The sequence below is a fragment of the Hemiscyllium ocellatum genome, chromosome 3 (genome assembly GCF_020745735.1).
Source record: "Hemiscyllium ocellatum isolate sHemOce1 chromosome 3, sHemOce1.pat.X.cur, whole genome shotgun sequence".
In the NCBI taxonomy this organism is placed as follows: domain Eukaryota; kingdom Metazoa; phylum Chordata; class Chondrichthyes; order Orectolobiformes; family Hemiscylliidae; genus Hemiscyllium; species Hemiscyllium ocellatum.
In genome coordinates, this window is record NC_083403.1 from 86,464,761 (window position 1) to 86,481,483 (window position 16,723).

The 16,723-nt window shown below is 42.8% G+C and overlaps 1 protein-coding gene across 3 annotated transcripts in view; it reads right to left on the reverse strand.

Annotated features, from left to right (window-relative positions):
- The window catches only part of ccm2 (CCM2 scaffold protein), a 119,026-nt gene that overhangs the window by 43,888 nt on the left and 58,415 nt on the right, over nucleotides 1-16,723 (reverse strand). For all 3 annotated transcript variants that reach the window (XM_060851534.1, XM_060851552.1, XM_060851543.1), the window contains exons 3-4: nucleotides 7,436-7,519; nucleotides 6,648-6,831 (exon numbers count right to left, since the gene is read on the reverse strand). In XM_060851534.1, the coding sequence (XP_060707517.1) occupies nucleotides 6,648-6,831; nucleotides 7,436-7,519 (268 nt within the window). The remainder of the gene's footprint in view (nucleotides 1-6,647; nucleotides 6,832-7,435; nucleotides 7,520-16,723) is intronic.

The window sequence follows — 16,723 nt, forward strand, 5'->3', positions numbered from 1 at the left end:
CACTGCATCATAATTTCCCTGCCCCCAGCTATAATGCTTGCCCTGCAATGCACACTTATCCCTCTCCATCACTAGAGTAAAAGTCACCGAATTGCGGTCACTGTCCCCAAAGTGCTCACCTACCTCTAATTCTAAACACCTGGCCTGGTTCGTTACCCAGAACCAAATCCAGTATGGCCTCACCTCTTGTTGGCCTGTCTACATATTGTGTCAGGAAACCCTCCTGCACACATTGGACAAACACCGACCCATCTAACGTACTCGAGCTATAGCTTTCCAAGTCAATATCTGGAAAGTTAAAGCCCCCCATAACAACCACCCTATTACTTTCACTCTTCTCCTGAATCATCCTCGCAATCCTTTCTACATCTCTAGGACTATTAGGAGGCCTGTAAAAACTCCTAACAAGGTGACCTCACCTTTCCTATTTCTAACCTCAGCCCACCTACCTCAGATGGCAAGTCTTCATCCATTGTCCTTTCCACCGTTGTAATACTATCCTTGACATTAGTTGAACATAACTGTCTTTCACAAGCCCATGCTGTGACTGTCCGATAGGACAATGTCTATCCAGGTGTCTCATTAGTTTCAAGCATTTCCCCACTGCACAAGTTATCAGCTGTAATTAGCCTGTCATTTGTTTACCTCTTAAAAACCAGTGGCCTCACTTTTGCGGTTTCCCAATCTACCAAAACCACCCCAGAGCCCACTGAATTCTGATAAATTACGAGTGCATTTGCCAATGACCCATGCCATTTGTTTTAGTATCCTGGGATGCATTCCAACAGGGCAAAGAGACTTAACCCCATTCGCTTGCCCAAAATTATCCCTTTAGTGATAATGACAGTTTCTAGGTTCTCATCTGCCATCGCCTCCTTGTCAGTTATTGGCATGTTATTTGTACCTTCCACTAAGAAAACAGACAAAATACCTGTTCAATGCCGCAGCCATTTCCTATTATTACATCTTCTTTCTCATCCTCTAAGTGAGGAATGTTTACCTTAGCCACTCTTTCATTTTATATATTTGTAGAAACTTTTCCCCGTTTTTAATATTCTGAGTTAGCTTACTCTCAATCTTTCCTTTCTTTATAGCGTCCGTAGCTGTTGACCTTAGTTAAACATATAGGTAATAAAAGCCCTTTCCTACAGTCCATCCTTTTGCTGATCACTGAAAAGTCACTTTGAAAGTCCTCTACTGTTCCTCAATTGACCCACCATATTGTCTTTGCTAAATAAAAACCAAAAGGACTGTGGATGCTATAAATTAGAAACAAAAACAAATTGCTAGAAAAGTTCAGGAGGTCTGGCAGTATCTATGGAGAGAAATTAAAGCTAACATTTCAGGTCAAAAGACTCTCAGGGGCTTTGTTCCCAGTCTACTTTAGCCAACTTTGCCCTCATCCCATTGTAGTTCCCTTTGTTTAAACACAAGACACATTGGATTTTAGCTTCTCACTCTCCATCTGTATTTTAAACTCAACCATACGGTGTTTGCTCTTTCAGAAAGGATCTCCAACTAGGATAATGATTAATTATTCCTGTCTCATTACACAGGACCAGATCTAGGACAGCTTGCTCCTTTGTAGATTCCATTACATGTTGATGAGGAAACTATTTCAGATACATTCTATGAACTCCGTCTCAAGGTTTGACAGATTTGATTTAACTAAATATGTAGATTAAAATCCCTCATAATTGCTCTATCAGTTTTATTATTTCTTTGTTTATTGTCTGTTCTACCATGAGGTTATTACTTGGTGGCCTATAGACTATGCTTATAGATATTTTTTCCTCCTTATTATTTCAAATTTCCATTCACATTTTTCTCCTTTGAACCTATATCATTTTTCTGATGCCATCTTTAATTATCAGAGCCAAACCTCCCTGTCTGCCTTTCCCAATGGTTAGAAATCCCTGAATATTTAACTCCCAGTCATGACCACCCTGCAACCACATCTCTGTAATAACCACTACACCACACCCATTTGCAATGATTTGTGCATTAACTTACCTTGTTTGGAATGCTACAAGCATTCAGGAAAAGTACCCTTATACCAGTTTTTAAAGTTTTTTTAAAATCTTAAAACTGCCACAAGAAGAACCTTTGTTTTTAAACATTCGCTCCTTTTCTGGCACTACCTGGTTTCCACTCATTTTGTTGCTGACACTGATCAACTGCTCCTTGCTTTTTATTTACTATAATTCCATTTTGCCTGAAAACCTCACCCACCCTAGCTCACTCAGAGCCTTCCCTTAGGTTCCCAAACACCCTGCCAAACTAGTAACTACCCATACCACAGCATACCAATAACCTCTTCAGATGCCCAGTTTGGTTCTGCCAGGTCAATTTGAAACCAGATCCCATCACAGCTTAATTCCAAGCAGATTAAGTAGCTGCATGCAGAAGTGATAAGGAGAGGATAACTGCCTTTCATAAGATAGCTACAGACAGAACACAATAGTAAGGAACTCCAGTAAAGCCGAAATTGACTTTTTTAAAAAAAAAGTTTTTCAGCAATCTTGTCGGGAATTTCAAATAGTGGAAATGGAGGTTAGGGCAGTTCAACATTCCTCCTGCAGAATGTGGGAGGTAAGGAATACTAGTAGCGTCCCTGCTGACTGCACCTGTTGCAAGTCCACCCAACTCCAGCTTCTCAAAAAGCGCATTAGGGAACTAGAGCTGGACCTTTAACTTCGGATCAGTTGGGAGGTGGAAGGGGTTATTGGCAGGAGTTAGTGAGGTAGTCACACCTCAGGTAAAAGAAAACGGTAGATGGGTTACGGTCAGGGGATGGAAAGGGAACTGGCAGACAGTGCAGGGATCCCCTGTGGCCATTCCCCTCAAAAACAAGTATACAGATTTGGATACAATTGGCGGTGACAACTTACCACGGGTAAGCAATGGGGGACAGGTCTCTGGCAGTCTGTCCCTGTTGCTCAGAAGGGAAGCGGGAAAGAGGATCAGAGCACGAGTCATTGGGGATTCCATAGTTAGAGGGACAGCTTGGTGGTTCTGTGGAAACTCGAGAGACTCATGGTTGATGTGTTGCCTCCCAGGTGCCAGAGTTCACTATGTCTTTGATTGTGTTTTCAGGCGGAGGGGTGCAGCCCTAAGTCGTGGTCCACATAGGCACAAATGACATAGGTAGGAAAAGGGATCAGAAAAGCAGAAATTCAGGGAGCTAGGGTAGAAGTTTAGAGCTAGAACAAACAAACAAACAAACAAACAAACAATCATCTCTGGTTTGCTGTTGATGCCACGTGCTAGCAAAATGAGGAATAGGGAAAGCGAGCAGTTGAACGTGTGGCTGCAGGGATGGTGCAAGAGGGAGAATTTAGGATTCCTGGATAATTGGGGCTAGGTGGGACTTCTATAAACAAATTGGTCTTCACCTGAACCATAGGGGTACCAATATCCTGAGTGGAAAATTAGCTAATGCTCTTCAGGTGGGTTTAAAACTAATTTTAGCAGGGGGATGCAAACCAAAATTGTAGTTTGAATATATGGGAGGATGAGTTTACTGAAGTCAGAACTAATATTTCAAGATCGCAAGGCGGCACTGGCAGGCAAGAAATTGGGGTTTGAAGTGTGTCTGCTTCAATGCCAGGAGCATCCAGAATAAAGGTGGGTGAACATGCAGCGTGGGTTGATACCTGGGACTTCGATATTGTGGCCACTTCGGAGACATGGATGGAGCAGCGACAGGAATGGTTATTGCAAGTTCCAGTAAGAACAGAGATAATGGTGAAAGAGCGTGTGGTGTGGTAGTGTTAGATGGAGGACAGTATCATGGTTGCAGAAGGATATTTGAGACTCCTCTACAGAGGCAATATGAACGGAGATTAGAAACAGGAAGGGAGGGGTTACTCAGTTGGGAGTTTTCTATAGGTCTCCAAATAGTTCCAGGGACGTAGGAGGATAGGATAGCAAAGATGATCCTCAATAGGAGAGAGGGGGTCTTCAACTTTCCAAATATTGACTGGGAATTCGACAGTTCAAGTACTTTAGATTGGTCACTTTTGTCCTGTGTATGCAGGAGTGTTTCCTGACAATATGTAGACAGGCTAACAAGGGGCAAGGCCGCATTAGATTTGGTACTGGGTAATGAACCCGGCCAGGTATTAGATTTAGATGTAGGTGAGCATTTTGGTGATAGTGACCACAATTCGGTTATGTTTACCTTATTGATGGAAAAGGGATAGGTATATACCACAGGGCAAGAGGTATAGCTAAGGGAAAGGCAATTACAATGTGATTAGGCAAGATTTAGGATGCATTGGATGGTGAACGAAACTGCAGGGGATGGGCATAACTGAAATATGGAGCTTATTCAAAAGGACCAGCTACTGCAGTCAGGTCTTTGTAAAGTATGTACCGGTCAAGCAGGGAGGAAGCTGTCAAACACGGGGGCAGTGGTTTACTAAGGAAGTAAAGGGCTTATGTTAGGATGAGATATGAAGGCTCAGTTAGGGTGCTTAAGACCTAGGTAAGCTAGCTAGGTAAGACCTAAAGAGAGGACTAAGGAGCGCCAGAAGGGGATATGAGAAGTCATTGACGGATAGGATCAAGAAAAATCCTCGGGCTTTCTATAGCTATATCAGGAATAAAAGAATGTCTAGACTAAGATTAGGGACAATCAAGCAGAGTAGTGGGACGTTGTGCGTGGAGTCAGGAGATATAGGAGGAAAAGCGTTAAATGAATAGTTTTGGTCATTATTCACACAGGAAAAGATAATGTGGTCGAGGAGAATACTGAGATACAGGTTACTAGACCAAATGGGATGGAGGTGTATAAGGAGGAGGTGTTAGCAATTCTGGAAAGTTTAAAACTAGATAACTCCTCTGGGCCATATGGGATTTATCCAAGGATTCTCTGGGAAGCCAGGAGATTGCGGAGCCTTTGGATTTGATCTTTATGTCGTCATTGTCTATCGAAATAGTGCAAAGACTGGAGGATAGCAAATGTTGCTCCCTTGTTCAAGAAGGGGAGTAGAGTCAATCCTGGTAATTATAGACCTGAGAGTCTTACTTTAATCCATTTATTCCTTTCTAGATGATTATATATCCTCTCTCTTATAACCCTTTCCAACATTTCACTTAGTGATAGTCAACATGGTTTTGTGAAGGGTAGGTAGCGTCTTACAAACCTTATTGAGTTTTTTTTGAGAAAGTGACTAAACAGGTGGATGAGGGTAAAGCAGTTGATGTGGAGTATATGAATTTCAGTAAGACATTTGATAAGGTTCCCCATTGTAGGCTACTGCACAAAATATGGAGATGTGGGATTGAGGGTGATTTTGCAGTTTGGATCAGAACTTGGCTAGCTCAAAGACAACAGAGGGTGGCGGTTGATGGAAAATATTCACCCTGGAGTTCAGTTACTAGTGGGGTACTGCAAGGATCTGTTTTGGGTCCACTGCTGTTTGTCATTTTTATAATTGAGGATGAGATGTAGAAGAATGGGTTAGTAAGTTTGCAGATTTCACCAAGATCGATATAGTTGTGGATAGTGACGAACGATGTTGTCGGTTACAGAGAGACAAGAGATAAGCTGCACAGCTGGGCTGAGGGGTAGCAAATGGAGTTTAATGTGGAAAAGTGAGGTGATTCACTTTTGAAGGAGTAGCAGGAATGCAGACTACTAGGCAAATGGTAAGATTCTTGATAGAGATCTCTCTGCTCATATACACTATGTCCAGATACATAGATCCTTGAAAGTTGCCATTCAGGCAGATAGGGTTGTTAAGACGGCAGGGAGTGTGTTAGCTTTTACTGGTAGATGGATTGAGTTTCAGAACCATGAGATCATGCTGCAGCTGTACAAACCTTTGGCATGGCCACATTTGGAGTATTGCGTACAGTTTTGGTCACCACATTACAGCTTTGGAAAGGGTTCAGAGGAGATTTATTGGGATGTTGCCTGGTATGGAGGAAAGGTCTTATGAGCTTGAGGTTGTTTTTGTTAGAGAGAAGTTGAGAGGTGACTTAATTGAGACACAAGGTAATCAGAGGGTGAGACAGGTTGGACAGTGAGAGCCTTTTTCCTTGTATGGTGGCTAGCACGAGGGGACGTAGCTTCAAATGGAAGGGCGATAGACATAGAATAGATGTCAAAGGTAGTTTCTTTAGTCAGTAGTAGGGGCGTTGAATGCACTGCCTGCAACAGTAGCAGACTCACCAACCTTAAGGGCACTTGAATGGTCATTGGATGTGCATATGGATGAGAATGGAATAGTGTAGGTTAGAAGGGTTTCAGATTGGTTCCACCGTTCGGTGCAGTACTGAGGGTCAAAGGGCCTGCACTGCGCTGTAACGCTCTATGTTCTAGCAGAAGGAATTTGGGGGTGAGAATTTCCATCGATGGCATTGTCAGAAGAAATGTAGTTGCCTTATTCTTTAGTAGGAGAAGTGTTCAGAATTGGGCCAAAAATTAACGTGTGTGACATGATACTACCTTAAAATGCTCTTTTTGCTTATAATTTATGCTGTTGGTATGTGACAAACACTTGCATTATGAAAACAGTCTATTGCCAATAATGTGTAGCAGATACAAAAGTTAAAAATTTTTTTTAAACAATGCACTTGCTTTTGTCTTAGATGTCAGGATGACTTGGGAGAATATCCTACCGAAGCACAAAACTTACCAGTTTTAAAAATGACCAGGTGAAGGGAATCATCTCTGATATAAGAGACTGCTGCAATGTCATGGATTGGAAGTCGGAGGATAATATCTTCACCATCCCGCCACACCAATTTAACATTGTATGCAGACACACTAATCACGGCATCTTGTTCTGATGTTAGTGGTCCTGGAAGCTGATGTGCCCTCTGAAAATTAAGAAAACATTTGTAAATAAATTGGCTTATACTTTAATTCTCCAAGAATAAGTTACTAATCCCCTTATCAGACATGAAAACGACCAACTCGAACTAGTTAACCAAACTAGTTATGTGAGCAGCTAGCTGAAAATACTTTCATAATTTCATCAGACAGGGAGTATAATATTAGCTTTTCAGATTGCACACAGAAGGTGCTTAGTTTCAAATAAGGCCTAAATAATCATCAACATCATTGTAATAACATGCCATTTCTCTAATCCCTTAAAACAATAATGCCCTGAAGCATTTTACAGCCTAGGATGTTTCTTTGTTTAAATTATAGGCAATACCATAGTATAAGAGAACGCAACGCCACATAGCAATACACCATTAAAGCAATGAGATGAAGGTGACCAACTAATCGGTTATTGTGATGCTAGTCAAGGAATGTGTTAGCGAGGACACTGGCAAAAGCTCCTTATTTCTTGCAAGATGCTTTGGAAGTTTAATAATCCATTAGGGATTTAAAACGCCAGGTTGCCTTTTTGTAGAACGTAGACCTGGTTTTATGTGCAGTAACCTTCCCAAATAGAACAATCAAAGCATTACTCACCCTTGCATTATCTAACAAGTGCAGTATCTCAGTTCGACTGGATGGATTCAGGTAACCAGGCACTGACGTGAGTTGCCCTAAATACTACAATAAAGAGAGGACGCTAATCAAGCGACTAATAAATCCATGAAATTTGTTGAATGCAGGCAAATAAAGTACAAATTAGTGGAGGTACACAACGATATTAAATAATCAGTGATCTCTGCATATAAATCACTAAGTAACAATTTTAAAAGAAGACTAAATAAGAGCTTACATTTGAAAGACATGAAACAAGACAGATCTTACATAATTTTAGTTAATTATACAGCAATTCCTCAAACATGTGAACAGAAGTGAGATGATTCTGCACCTTTAACAAGGTTAGGTTGTCCTTCATTATTTTTTCCAGAGTGGTCATAAAGGTACAGGTTCCAGAAGGTCTAGGGTTTTATGGTCAATTTGATTATAGCTAACAGATACTGCCTCAGGCAAAATGCTTTCAAGTTTAAAAATATTCTTGTACAATGAAAGGGAGTGGCCAGTTCTCCAAGTTCACCTTTTCTCTGGTCTGGTTTGGTTTGAGCAGTCTGCGTGCTTTAGGTGGATAGTCAATCAACTTTGAGGCTACTGGCCCAAGAAATAACTACATGGAAGAAGGGGTTCCATGCTGAATCTTTCTGCTGTCTCTCTCTCTTCCCTGTAAGACCCTGTGTTTGATTTTTACCTTTTGTGCCAAAGGGTGTTTACGGGGTCTCTTGCAAATATGTGGAACAGCATCAGTAAATTGGGATAATTTGTTGGGGTTTTGGATAGGTTAGGTTATTAAGTATTCTGTTCTTTTGTTTGTTTCATTCGGTAATCTTGTAAATAAGTTCTGTCTTGTTTAAAAAAAAAGTGGTTTGACCAGGGGCATCACTCCAGGAAATATCCGTTTTACACCTGCTTAAAACAATTTGCAAAATTAGGGTCCGGGCTACTATCTTTAAACATTTTGAGGAGTCTGACTTGGTCTATAACAGACTGGAGGCGGCTTTGCAGGACTTATTCTGTAGCTCCAATTTCGGATCAGAGTTGTTGAACTCAAAGGCAGCGAATGGTGAGGGTTAGTATCTTTTGTTCCAGGTGAATTCAGTTGGTTTAAACAGTGCTTGGGATAATAACGCTGAAAATGTGTTGCAGGAATCCTGAAGAAGGGCTCATGCCTGAAACGTCGACTCTCCTGCTTCCTTGGATGCTGCCTGACCTGCTGCGCTTTTCCAGCAACACATTTTCAGCTCTCATCTCCAGCATCTGCAGATCTCACTTTCTCCTTGGGATAATAATGGCTCTTTCAGTCACTAAAGAGTTTTCTAGGGCTGAAAGAAGTGAGAGTGATTTTTGAGGTTTTAGAGAAGGTGGTTAAGGCCAAGCTGCTGGAATTAGCAGATAAACTGAAGTCGGAGCTGTCTCCTTCTGTAAAGAAATGAGAGATAATTACAACAATAGCTCAATATTTAAATTTGTTGGAAATGCCATCAGAATCTTTAGCGATGGCTGAAATTCAATTGAAAATGAAGCAACTGGAGTTAGAGGCAAAAGTCAAGGAAAAAACAACAAAATGAAACGGTTTAAATTATTAAAAGAAAGGAAGAGAGAAGGAGGAGTTTGAACTTCAGAAATTGGCACTTAAAAAGAAAAGTCAGCTTAAAAAGGACTGATATGAAGGCTGAAGATAAGCTTAGTGAGGAAGAGTGTCAGGATGAGTAAACCCATGGTAGCCAAAGGCCTGAAAAGAAACTATTTAAATATGTTCAAGCACTGCCTAAATTTGAGAAGAAGAACGTGGAAGCCTTTTTCATCTCATTTGAAAAGGTAGCTAAACAAATGTGGTGGCCAATTTGTAAACAAAATTTGTAGATAAAGCTAATGAGGTAACTGAGGCATATGAGGTGGTGAAGAAAGCCATCTTAAGTGCATATGGGCTACAGACAACGTTTTAGGAATCTAAGGAGGGATCTTGGTCAAACCTACATTGAGTTTGAAAGGATCAAACAAAGTAATTTTGATAGGTGGAGATTACTAAAAATTATTAATAAATATTATTAAAAATAGAGCAAACTTATAATGTTCTTAGAGAGATGATTATTTTGGGGGAATTCAAAAATTCACTTCCTGAAGTAGTGAGAACTCATGTGGAAGTGCAGAAAATTAAAATGGCAAGATTAGCAACTAAAATGGCTGATATTTATGAATTGGTCCATAAATCGAAGTTTGGCTTCTACATCGATTTCAATCCGAGAGATATAGAAATTAGGGAAGAGAGAAATCCTCATGCAGAAAGAAAAAAATTTGGAATTTAGGGAAAATCATAAGGATAACTTACTGCAGGACGAAAAAAAAGGTAACAGAAGCAGAAAGAAGTTAAAAAACTCTGGTGTTTTCACTGCAATAAAATAGGCTACGTGAAATCAGTATTGGTGGTTCAGGAAAAACACTGGGAAACAGGATGAGCCAGGGAATTTTGTTGGAGTGGTAATAGAAAGCACAGTGGAGGTTTGAAAGCTGCACCAACCTGGTTGGAGGTTGGTTGAGGAGGAAGTGCCAGACCTTCTTAAACCATATATCTGTGAAGGTAAAGTTTATTTGCATCGGCCAGGAGCAGCAGACAAAAGGCTTACAATCTTGAAAGATACAGGATCCTCCCAATCTGTGATGTTGAAAGATGAGGAGAGATTACCTCTGAAGGACTATTGCCAGAAAAGTGCCAGTAATGGGAATTTATAGTGAGACAAGTGCTCATTTATGTAGAGTGAGGTCAGAGTGTCCAGTAAAAAATGGAGAAATCATGGTTGGAATACTGGACAAACTGTCAGCTCCAAGAATACAATTTGTCCTTGCTAACGATATAGCAGGGTTACAGGAGTGAACCGTAGTTGAAAGACTAGTGGAAGCTCAGGCAACTGATCTATTACAGGACACGTTGTGGGATCTTTCTCGACATGTTCAGTAACGAAGTCACTGAGTCACCATTTGAAATAGGAGAGATCAGAAAGTACAGATAATAAAGTTGAATTGTAATTAGCAGAGACCCTGTTTGATCAGATGGTTTGCATAAGCCAGGATCAGATAGATGATAAAGCAGACATCTTTAGCTCAGATAAATCAATTGAGTTATAGCAGAAAGATGGAAATTTAAAGCAACTGTATTAAAAAAAATACACAGAAAAAGAATCCAAATGTATTCCTAAATGCTATCTTTAAAAACAAATCTCTGAAGGAGGAAATGGAGACCATCACATATTCAGGCAGATGAGAAATGGGCAGAAGTTCTTAAAGTCGTATTGCCAGTGGATTTCGAAAGGTGGTGCTGCGAGTAGCGCACAAACTGCTAGGGGTTACTTAGGGGTGAGAAAAACCCAAGCTAAAATACAAAAACATTTTTACGGGCCTGGATTGCATAAGGATGTAGTTGAATTTTGTAATTGGAAAACCACAGGCAGTAATGAAGAACCTTTTAATTGATTGCGTCTGTTCTCCTCTGTTTGTGTTTCATTTGGTAATCTAGTAAATAAATTGTTTTATTTAACATTGAGTGGTTTGACCAGCTGCTTACACTACTTAAAACAACTGGCAAAGTTGGGTCCGACCTACTTTCTTGAAATGTTTTGAAGGGGTCTGGCCTGCTTCATAACAGAACTGATTCTTTTCTAGCCCTACTCCTCCACTTTAAATTTAACCAGGTTGATATGGTCAACTGCATAAGTTTAGATTGTATATAGTTTGCAATTCAGCCAGGATCGTTGTTTACAAATAATGCTCCATAATGCTTCCTGGTTATGGTGTCAAAGGCTTTTGTAAGGTCAAAAAGGTGGCCATGTCCAGGGTAGGTTCTTTGCATAATAGCTGCAGAAGAAATGCAGAGAAGTGAAAATGTCGATTGTACCCCTCTTTGGCCAAAGGCTGCACTGCAATTCTGGGAGACATTCCTCAGCCACAAGGAGATGGTGGAGGAGGATCTTGGCAATGACTTTTCCGAATGGTTGACAACAGTGAGATTCCCCTGTATTTATCACAATCAGGCATGTTCTTTTTTTGAAAATGCTCACGACTATGGCATGATCTCTCCCAGAATGCTATCCTCCTCCCAGAGAAGACGGACAAGAGCATGTAGCTGCAGCAAGAACTCTTTACCTCCACACTTCAATGCCGCAGCAGGGCTACCATCTGATCCAGCAGCCTTGTTCTTGAGCGGGCAGATGGGCTTCTCTATTTAGTGTGTGGCTGGGGTGTTGCTGAGCGTATGGTGTATCACAGTCAAGGACTCTCAGATCGATGACAGAGCTCTGGTTGAGGTCTCCCCTAATGTGCTCCCTCTTCTTTGCTTCTTTTTCTTTGATAAGAGTCACTCAGTCCTTGGCCAGCAGTAGGGTGGGGCCTTAGATGTTTGATCCATAGGTTGTTTTAGCAACACAGAAGAAATCCTGCACACCATGGTTGTCGGTCATTCATTGGGCTTCCAGTGCTTTCTCCATCCACCACCTGTTTTTTTTATATCGCAGGTTCACTGTTTTACACTCAAATGCCATGCACTTCCAGCTCATTAGTCATTAGTCATCTCCTGATCATTTTCGTCAAACTAGTCCCAGTGGTTCCTGCTTAAGTGACTGACTGGTTTTGCAGACAATGATAGCAACCTTGAGGGCAGACCACAGACAGTTGGAATCTTGCAACCTGGTGTCAGTGAGGACTGCTAGGTTTGTGGAGAGAAACTGGTTGAACGAGGCTCTCTTTTCTGGGTCTGAGAGGGCCTCAACATTGAGTTCGTGTGGCACCACTTCTGTTGTCTCTGTTGTGGCGTGGCTATATTTAATGTTAATCCTGGCTCAGATGAGGCGATGGCTCATCCAGTCATCAGTTCCTGGCAATGCACAAGTGACTCTGCCATTATCAGAACAAGGGATCAGAAAGATGTTAAAGTCAAGGTGGGGTCAGCATTTGGAGCTCGGGTTTTGCCACGTCTTTTTTTTTTGTTTGTCACTGGCTGAAGAGTGCTGGTGGTGAGAACATTATGGTCAGGAGAAGAGCTGGACATCTGCTTCCCTACTTTCTCTTTCCCAATTACATCATCCCAGAAATCTGCACTTTTGCTGACCTTGATGCTGAAGTCACTGCGGATGATTAGTTCGCCCACTGCAAGGACCAGAGACAGACTGGTCAAGGCTGAGTGGAATACTACCTTGTCCTCAGCTGCTGCCTTCAATGCGCCCTTGAGCCCTGCCCCTCCAATCGCCACCAGGACAGAACCCCACTGGTCCTCACCTACCACCGCACCAACCTCCATATACATCGTATCATCCATCGTCATTTCTGCCACCTCCAAACGGACCCCACCAGCAGGGATATGTTTCCCTCCCCTCCCCTAACAGCATTCTGAAAAGACCACTCCCTCGTCAGGTCCACACCCCCCACCAACCCAACCTCCACTCCCGGCACCTTCCCCTGCAACTGCAAGAAATCCAAAACTTGCGCACATACCTCCCCCCTTACTTCCCTCCAAGGCCCCAAGGGATCCTTCCATATCCACCATAAATTCACCTGCACCTCTACACACATCATTTACTGTATCCGCTGCACCCGATGTGGCCTCCTCTATATTGGGAGAGGGGCCGCCTACTTGCAGAATGTTTCAGAGAACACCTCTGGGACACCCAGACCAACCAACCCAACCACCCTGTGACTCAACACTTCAACTCCCCCTCCCACTCCACCAAGGGCATGCAGGTCCTTGGACTCCTCCATCGCCAGACCATTGCAACACGACGGCTGGAGAAAGAGTGCCTCATCTTCCGCCTAGGAACCCTCCAACCACAAGGGATGAATTCCGATTTCTCCAGTTTCCTCATTTCCCCTCCCCTCACCTTGTCTCAGTCCCAACCCTCGAACTCATCACCACCTTCCTAACCTGCAATCTTCTTCCTGACCTCTACGCCCCCACCCCCACTCCAGCCTATCACCCTCACCTTAACCTCCTTCCACCTATTGCATTTCCAAAGCCTCTCCCCCCTACCTTTTATCTTAGCCTGCTTGGCACACTTTCCTCATTCTTGAAGGGCTCATGCCCAAAACGTCGATTCTCCTGCTCCTTGGATGCTGCGCTTTTCCAGCAACACATTTTCAGCAAATGTACCAAATACCATTTCAGACTGGTTCTGAGCAAGAGGAGTTGGAATGTGGCGGTCACTTATTCTGCAGAGGCTAAAGTTGGCCCACCCCAGTCTGTGATGGCGAAGTCAAGTCCATGGATGTGGCATTCTTCTTTGGCCTTATCTTCCCAGAAAGACGACTGGTCACCACCACCTCCTCTATCCACTCCACACTATCACCATCAATGCCCACCTGCATCTATCACCTTCCCAGGTAACATTTCCCCAGCCCCACCCTATTTATCTCCGTCACTCCCCCCCCGCCCACCATATTCCAAAATGTCGATTCTCCTGCTCCTAGGATGCTGCCTGATTCGTTGTGCTTTTCCAGCGCCACACTTTTCGACCTTGCTCTGAGGTGTTCTTCACCTGTCCGCTGAATTTCACTCAGGGTGGTGATATCAATATCACAGTGCTTGAGTTCCCAGGCAATGGTGGTGGTGCAGTGTTCCAGCCCATCACTGACAGGACCGTCCATAAGGTTTCTGATGTTCCAGGCCCCGAACTTCATCCTGAGGGCGTAGAGAAACCATTGCACATCGACTACCAGCGGCGAGGGGGGGTCCAAGACAATTGGAATCAGGCACGACTGCTTGGCCTGAGGTAGAGTGCAGACAAATGGTTCAGTAGAGGGGAGCACCTCCTGCTGAGGCAGTGAGAGATCAGAGACGAGACTAGTGGGAGGAAGGAGAGAGGATAAAAAGGATAGCATGGCTGCTACCGTTGTACTTAGTGTGCTGGTCACTTCCACCGATCACAAAATTACTGAACTGGCAGGAATTTATATAAACACTGGGGCTGGGATTTTAGAAAATGGCTGGGCTGGGGAGTTACATCTGTGGGAATACTCTGCCAGGCACCTATCTACCATAGCCTGCTTCGGCACTGACGTTAACAATAACTTCAGAAGTTAGCAACACCATGGAGTCACTGAATTTTATTAAACCTTCACAAATTCAACCAGTGGAGGAGTGGGATTTCTATTAAAAATTGTTACTTAATGTAAAACAAAGAGCATGAGTGAGTTGGAATGCGCCAACTCCATGCTTCACTGATTATGGCCTTGACAGCCCAGTCCAGACATACTCTTCCCAGTAAATCACTCAAAAAGGTAGAAGACAGAGGGTGGTGGTGGTGGAGGGTTGTTGAATCAGTGCCACAAGGATCGGTGCTGGGTCCATGACTTTTCATTATTTACACAAATGATGTGGATGGGACCATAAGAGATATAGTTAGTAAAGTTTGCAGATGACACCAAAATTGGAGGTGTATGGACAGCGAAAATTACCTCAGATTACAACGGGATCTTGATCAGATGGGCCAATGGGCTGAGAAGTGACAGATGGCGTTCAATTCAGATAAATGCGAAATGCTGCATTTTGGGAAAGCAAATCCTAGCAGGACTTATATACTTAATGGTAAGGTCCGAGGAAGTGCTGCTGAACAAAGAGACCTTGGAGCGCAGGTTCATAGCTCCTTGAAAGTAGTGACAGGTAGATAGGATAGTGAAGGTGGCGTTTGGTATGCTTTCCTTTATTGGTAAGACTATTGAGTATAAGAGTCGAGTGGTTGTATTGAGGCTGTACAGGACATCGGTGAGACCACTGCTGGAATATTGCATGCAATTCTGGCCTCCTTCCTATCGGAAAGATGTTGTGAAACTTGGAAGGGTTCAGAAAAGATTTACAAGAATGTTGCCAGGGTTGGAGGATTTGAGCTATAGGGAGAGGCTGAATAGGCTGGGGCTGTTTTCCCTCGAGCGTCAGAGACTGAAGAGTGATCTCAGAGGTTTACAAAATCATGAGGGGTATGGATAGGATAAATAGACAAAGTCTTTTCCCTGGGGTAGGGGAGTCCAGAACTAGAGCGCCTAGGTTTAAAGGTGAGAGGGAAAAGATATAAGAAAGAGATGTAAGAGGCAACTTTTTCACAGAGAGTGGTACATGTATGGAATGAGCTGCCAGAGGAAGTGGTGGAGGCTGGTACAATTGCAACATGTGAAAGGCATTTGGATGGGTATATGAATAGGAAGGGTTTGGAGGGATATGGGACAGGTGCTGACAGGTGGGACTAGATTAGATGGGGATATCTGGTTAGCATGAACAGGTTGGACCGAAGGGTCTGTTTCCATGTTGTACATTTCTATGGTTCTATGGCAAGGCACCTCTCATCTTCACTAAGAGGGGATGGACCTAGATCGTTTGGGTGGTCAGCAATTCAAAAGCACAGGTTGACATAGGTGTAGCGCCAGTGCTAGTGTTTCACTTTGAACCCTGTTACCTGTAATGCATCTACCTGGGTACAAACTGCATGATACTCCTCAACCTTGGAAGACTGAGCCAAAAAGTCACTGACAGTAGTAAGACTGCTAACAAGGAGATACTGTTTCAAATCAGATGGAGATTCTCACTGTAGCACAAAACCCTTCAACCTTAGTTGAATGACTCAGAACAAGGGGGCACACTTAAAATGAAAAGCATGAGGTTTATAGTGGATTTGATGAAAAGCTTTTTCAATCAGTGTGGTTAGGGTTTGGAATAGACTGAGAGGATAGTCAAGGTGGGAAACGCCTCAACCTTTTTAAAAGATACTTGAATGAATACTTAAAAGTGTCATACGTTTACGGCTAGGGTCTAGCATGGGAATGCGGGACTAGTGAGAGTAGCAATACATTCTTGGCAGTACAAAAAGACTCGATGAGCCAAAAGACCTCTTCTATACTCTGTGAATCTATGAATTTAGGAGAAAGAGAAAAGTGGACAGAATTAATGGAATAGCTGTTCTTTACTCATTTGATGATTCCTCATCTCAAATCTAAAAAGCTAAAAAGACAGCTTCAATGAACTCCAAACAGCAGAATACACAAAATTATGATTTTAATTCTCCATGTCTGCGTGAGTTTCTCCGGGTGCTCCGGTTTCCTCCCACAATCCAAAAATGCACAGGTTAGGTGAATTGACCATGCTAAATTGCCTGCAGTGTTAGGTGAAGGGGCAAATGTAGGGGAATGGGTCTGGATGGGTTACGAGTCGGTGTGGACTTGTTGGGCCGAAGGGCTTGTTTCCACATTGGAAGTAATCTAAAAGATCTTAAAAAAAGCTTCAGGAGAAGCTATTAGGCTTTG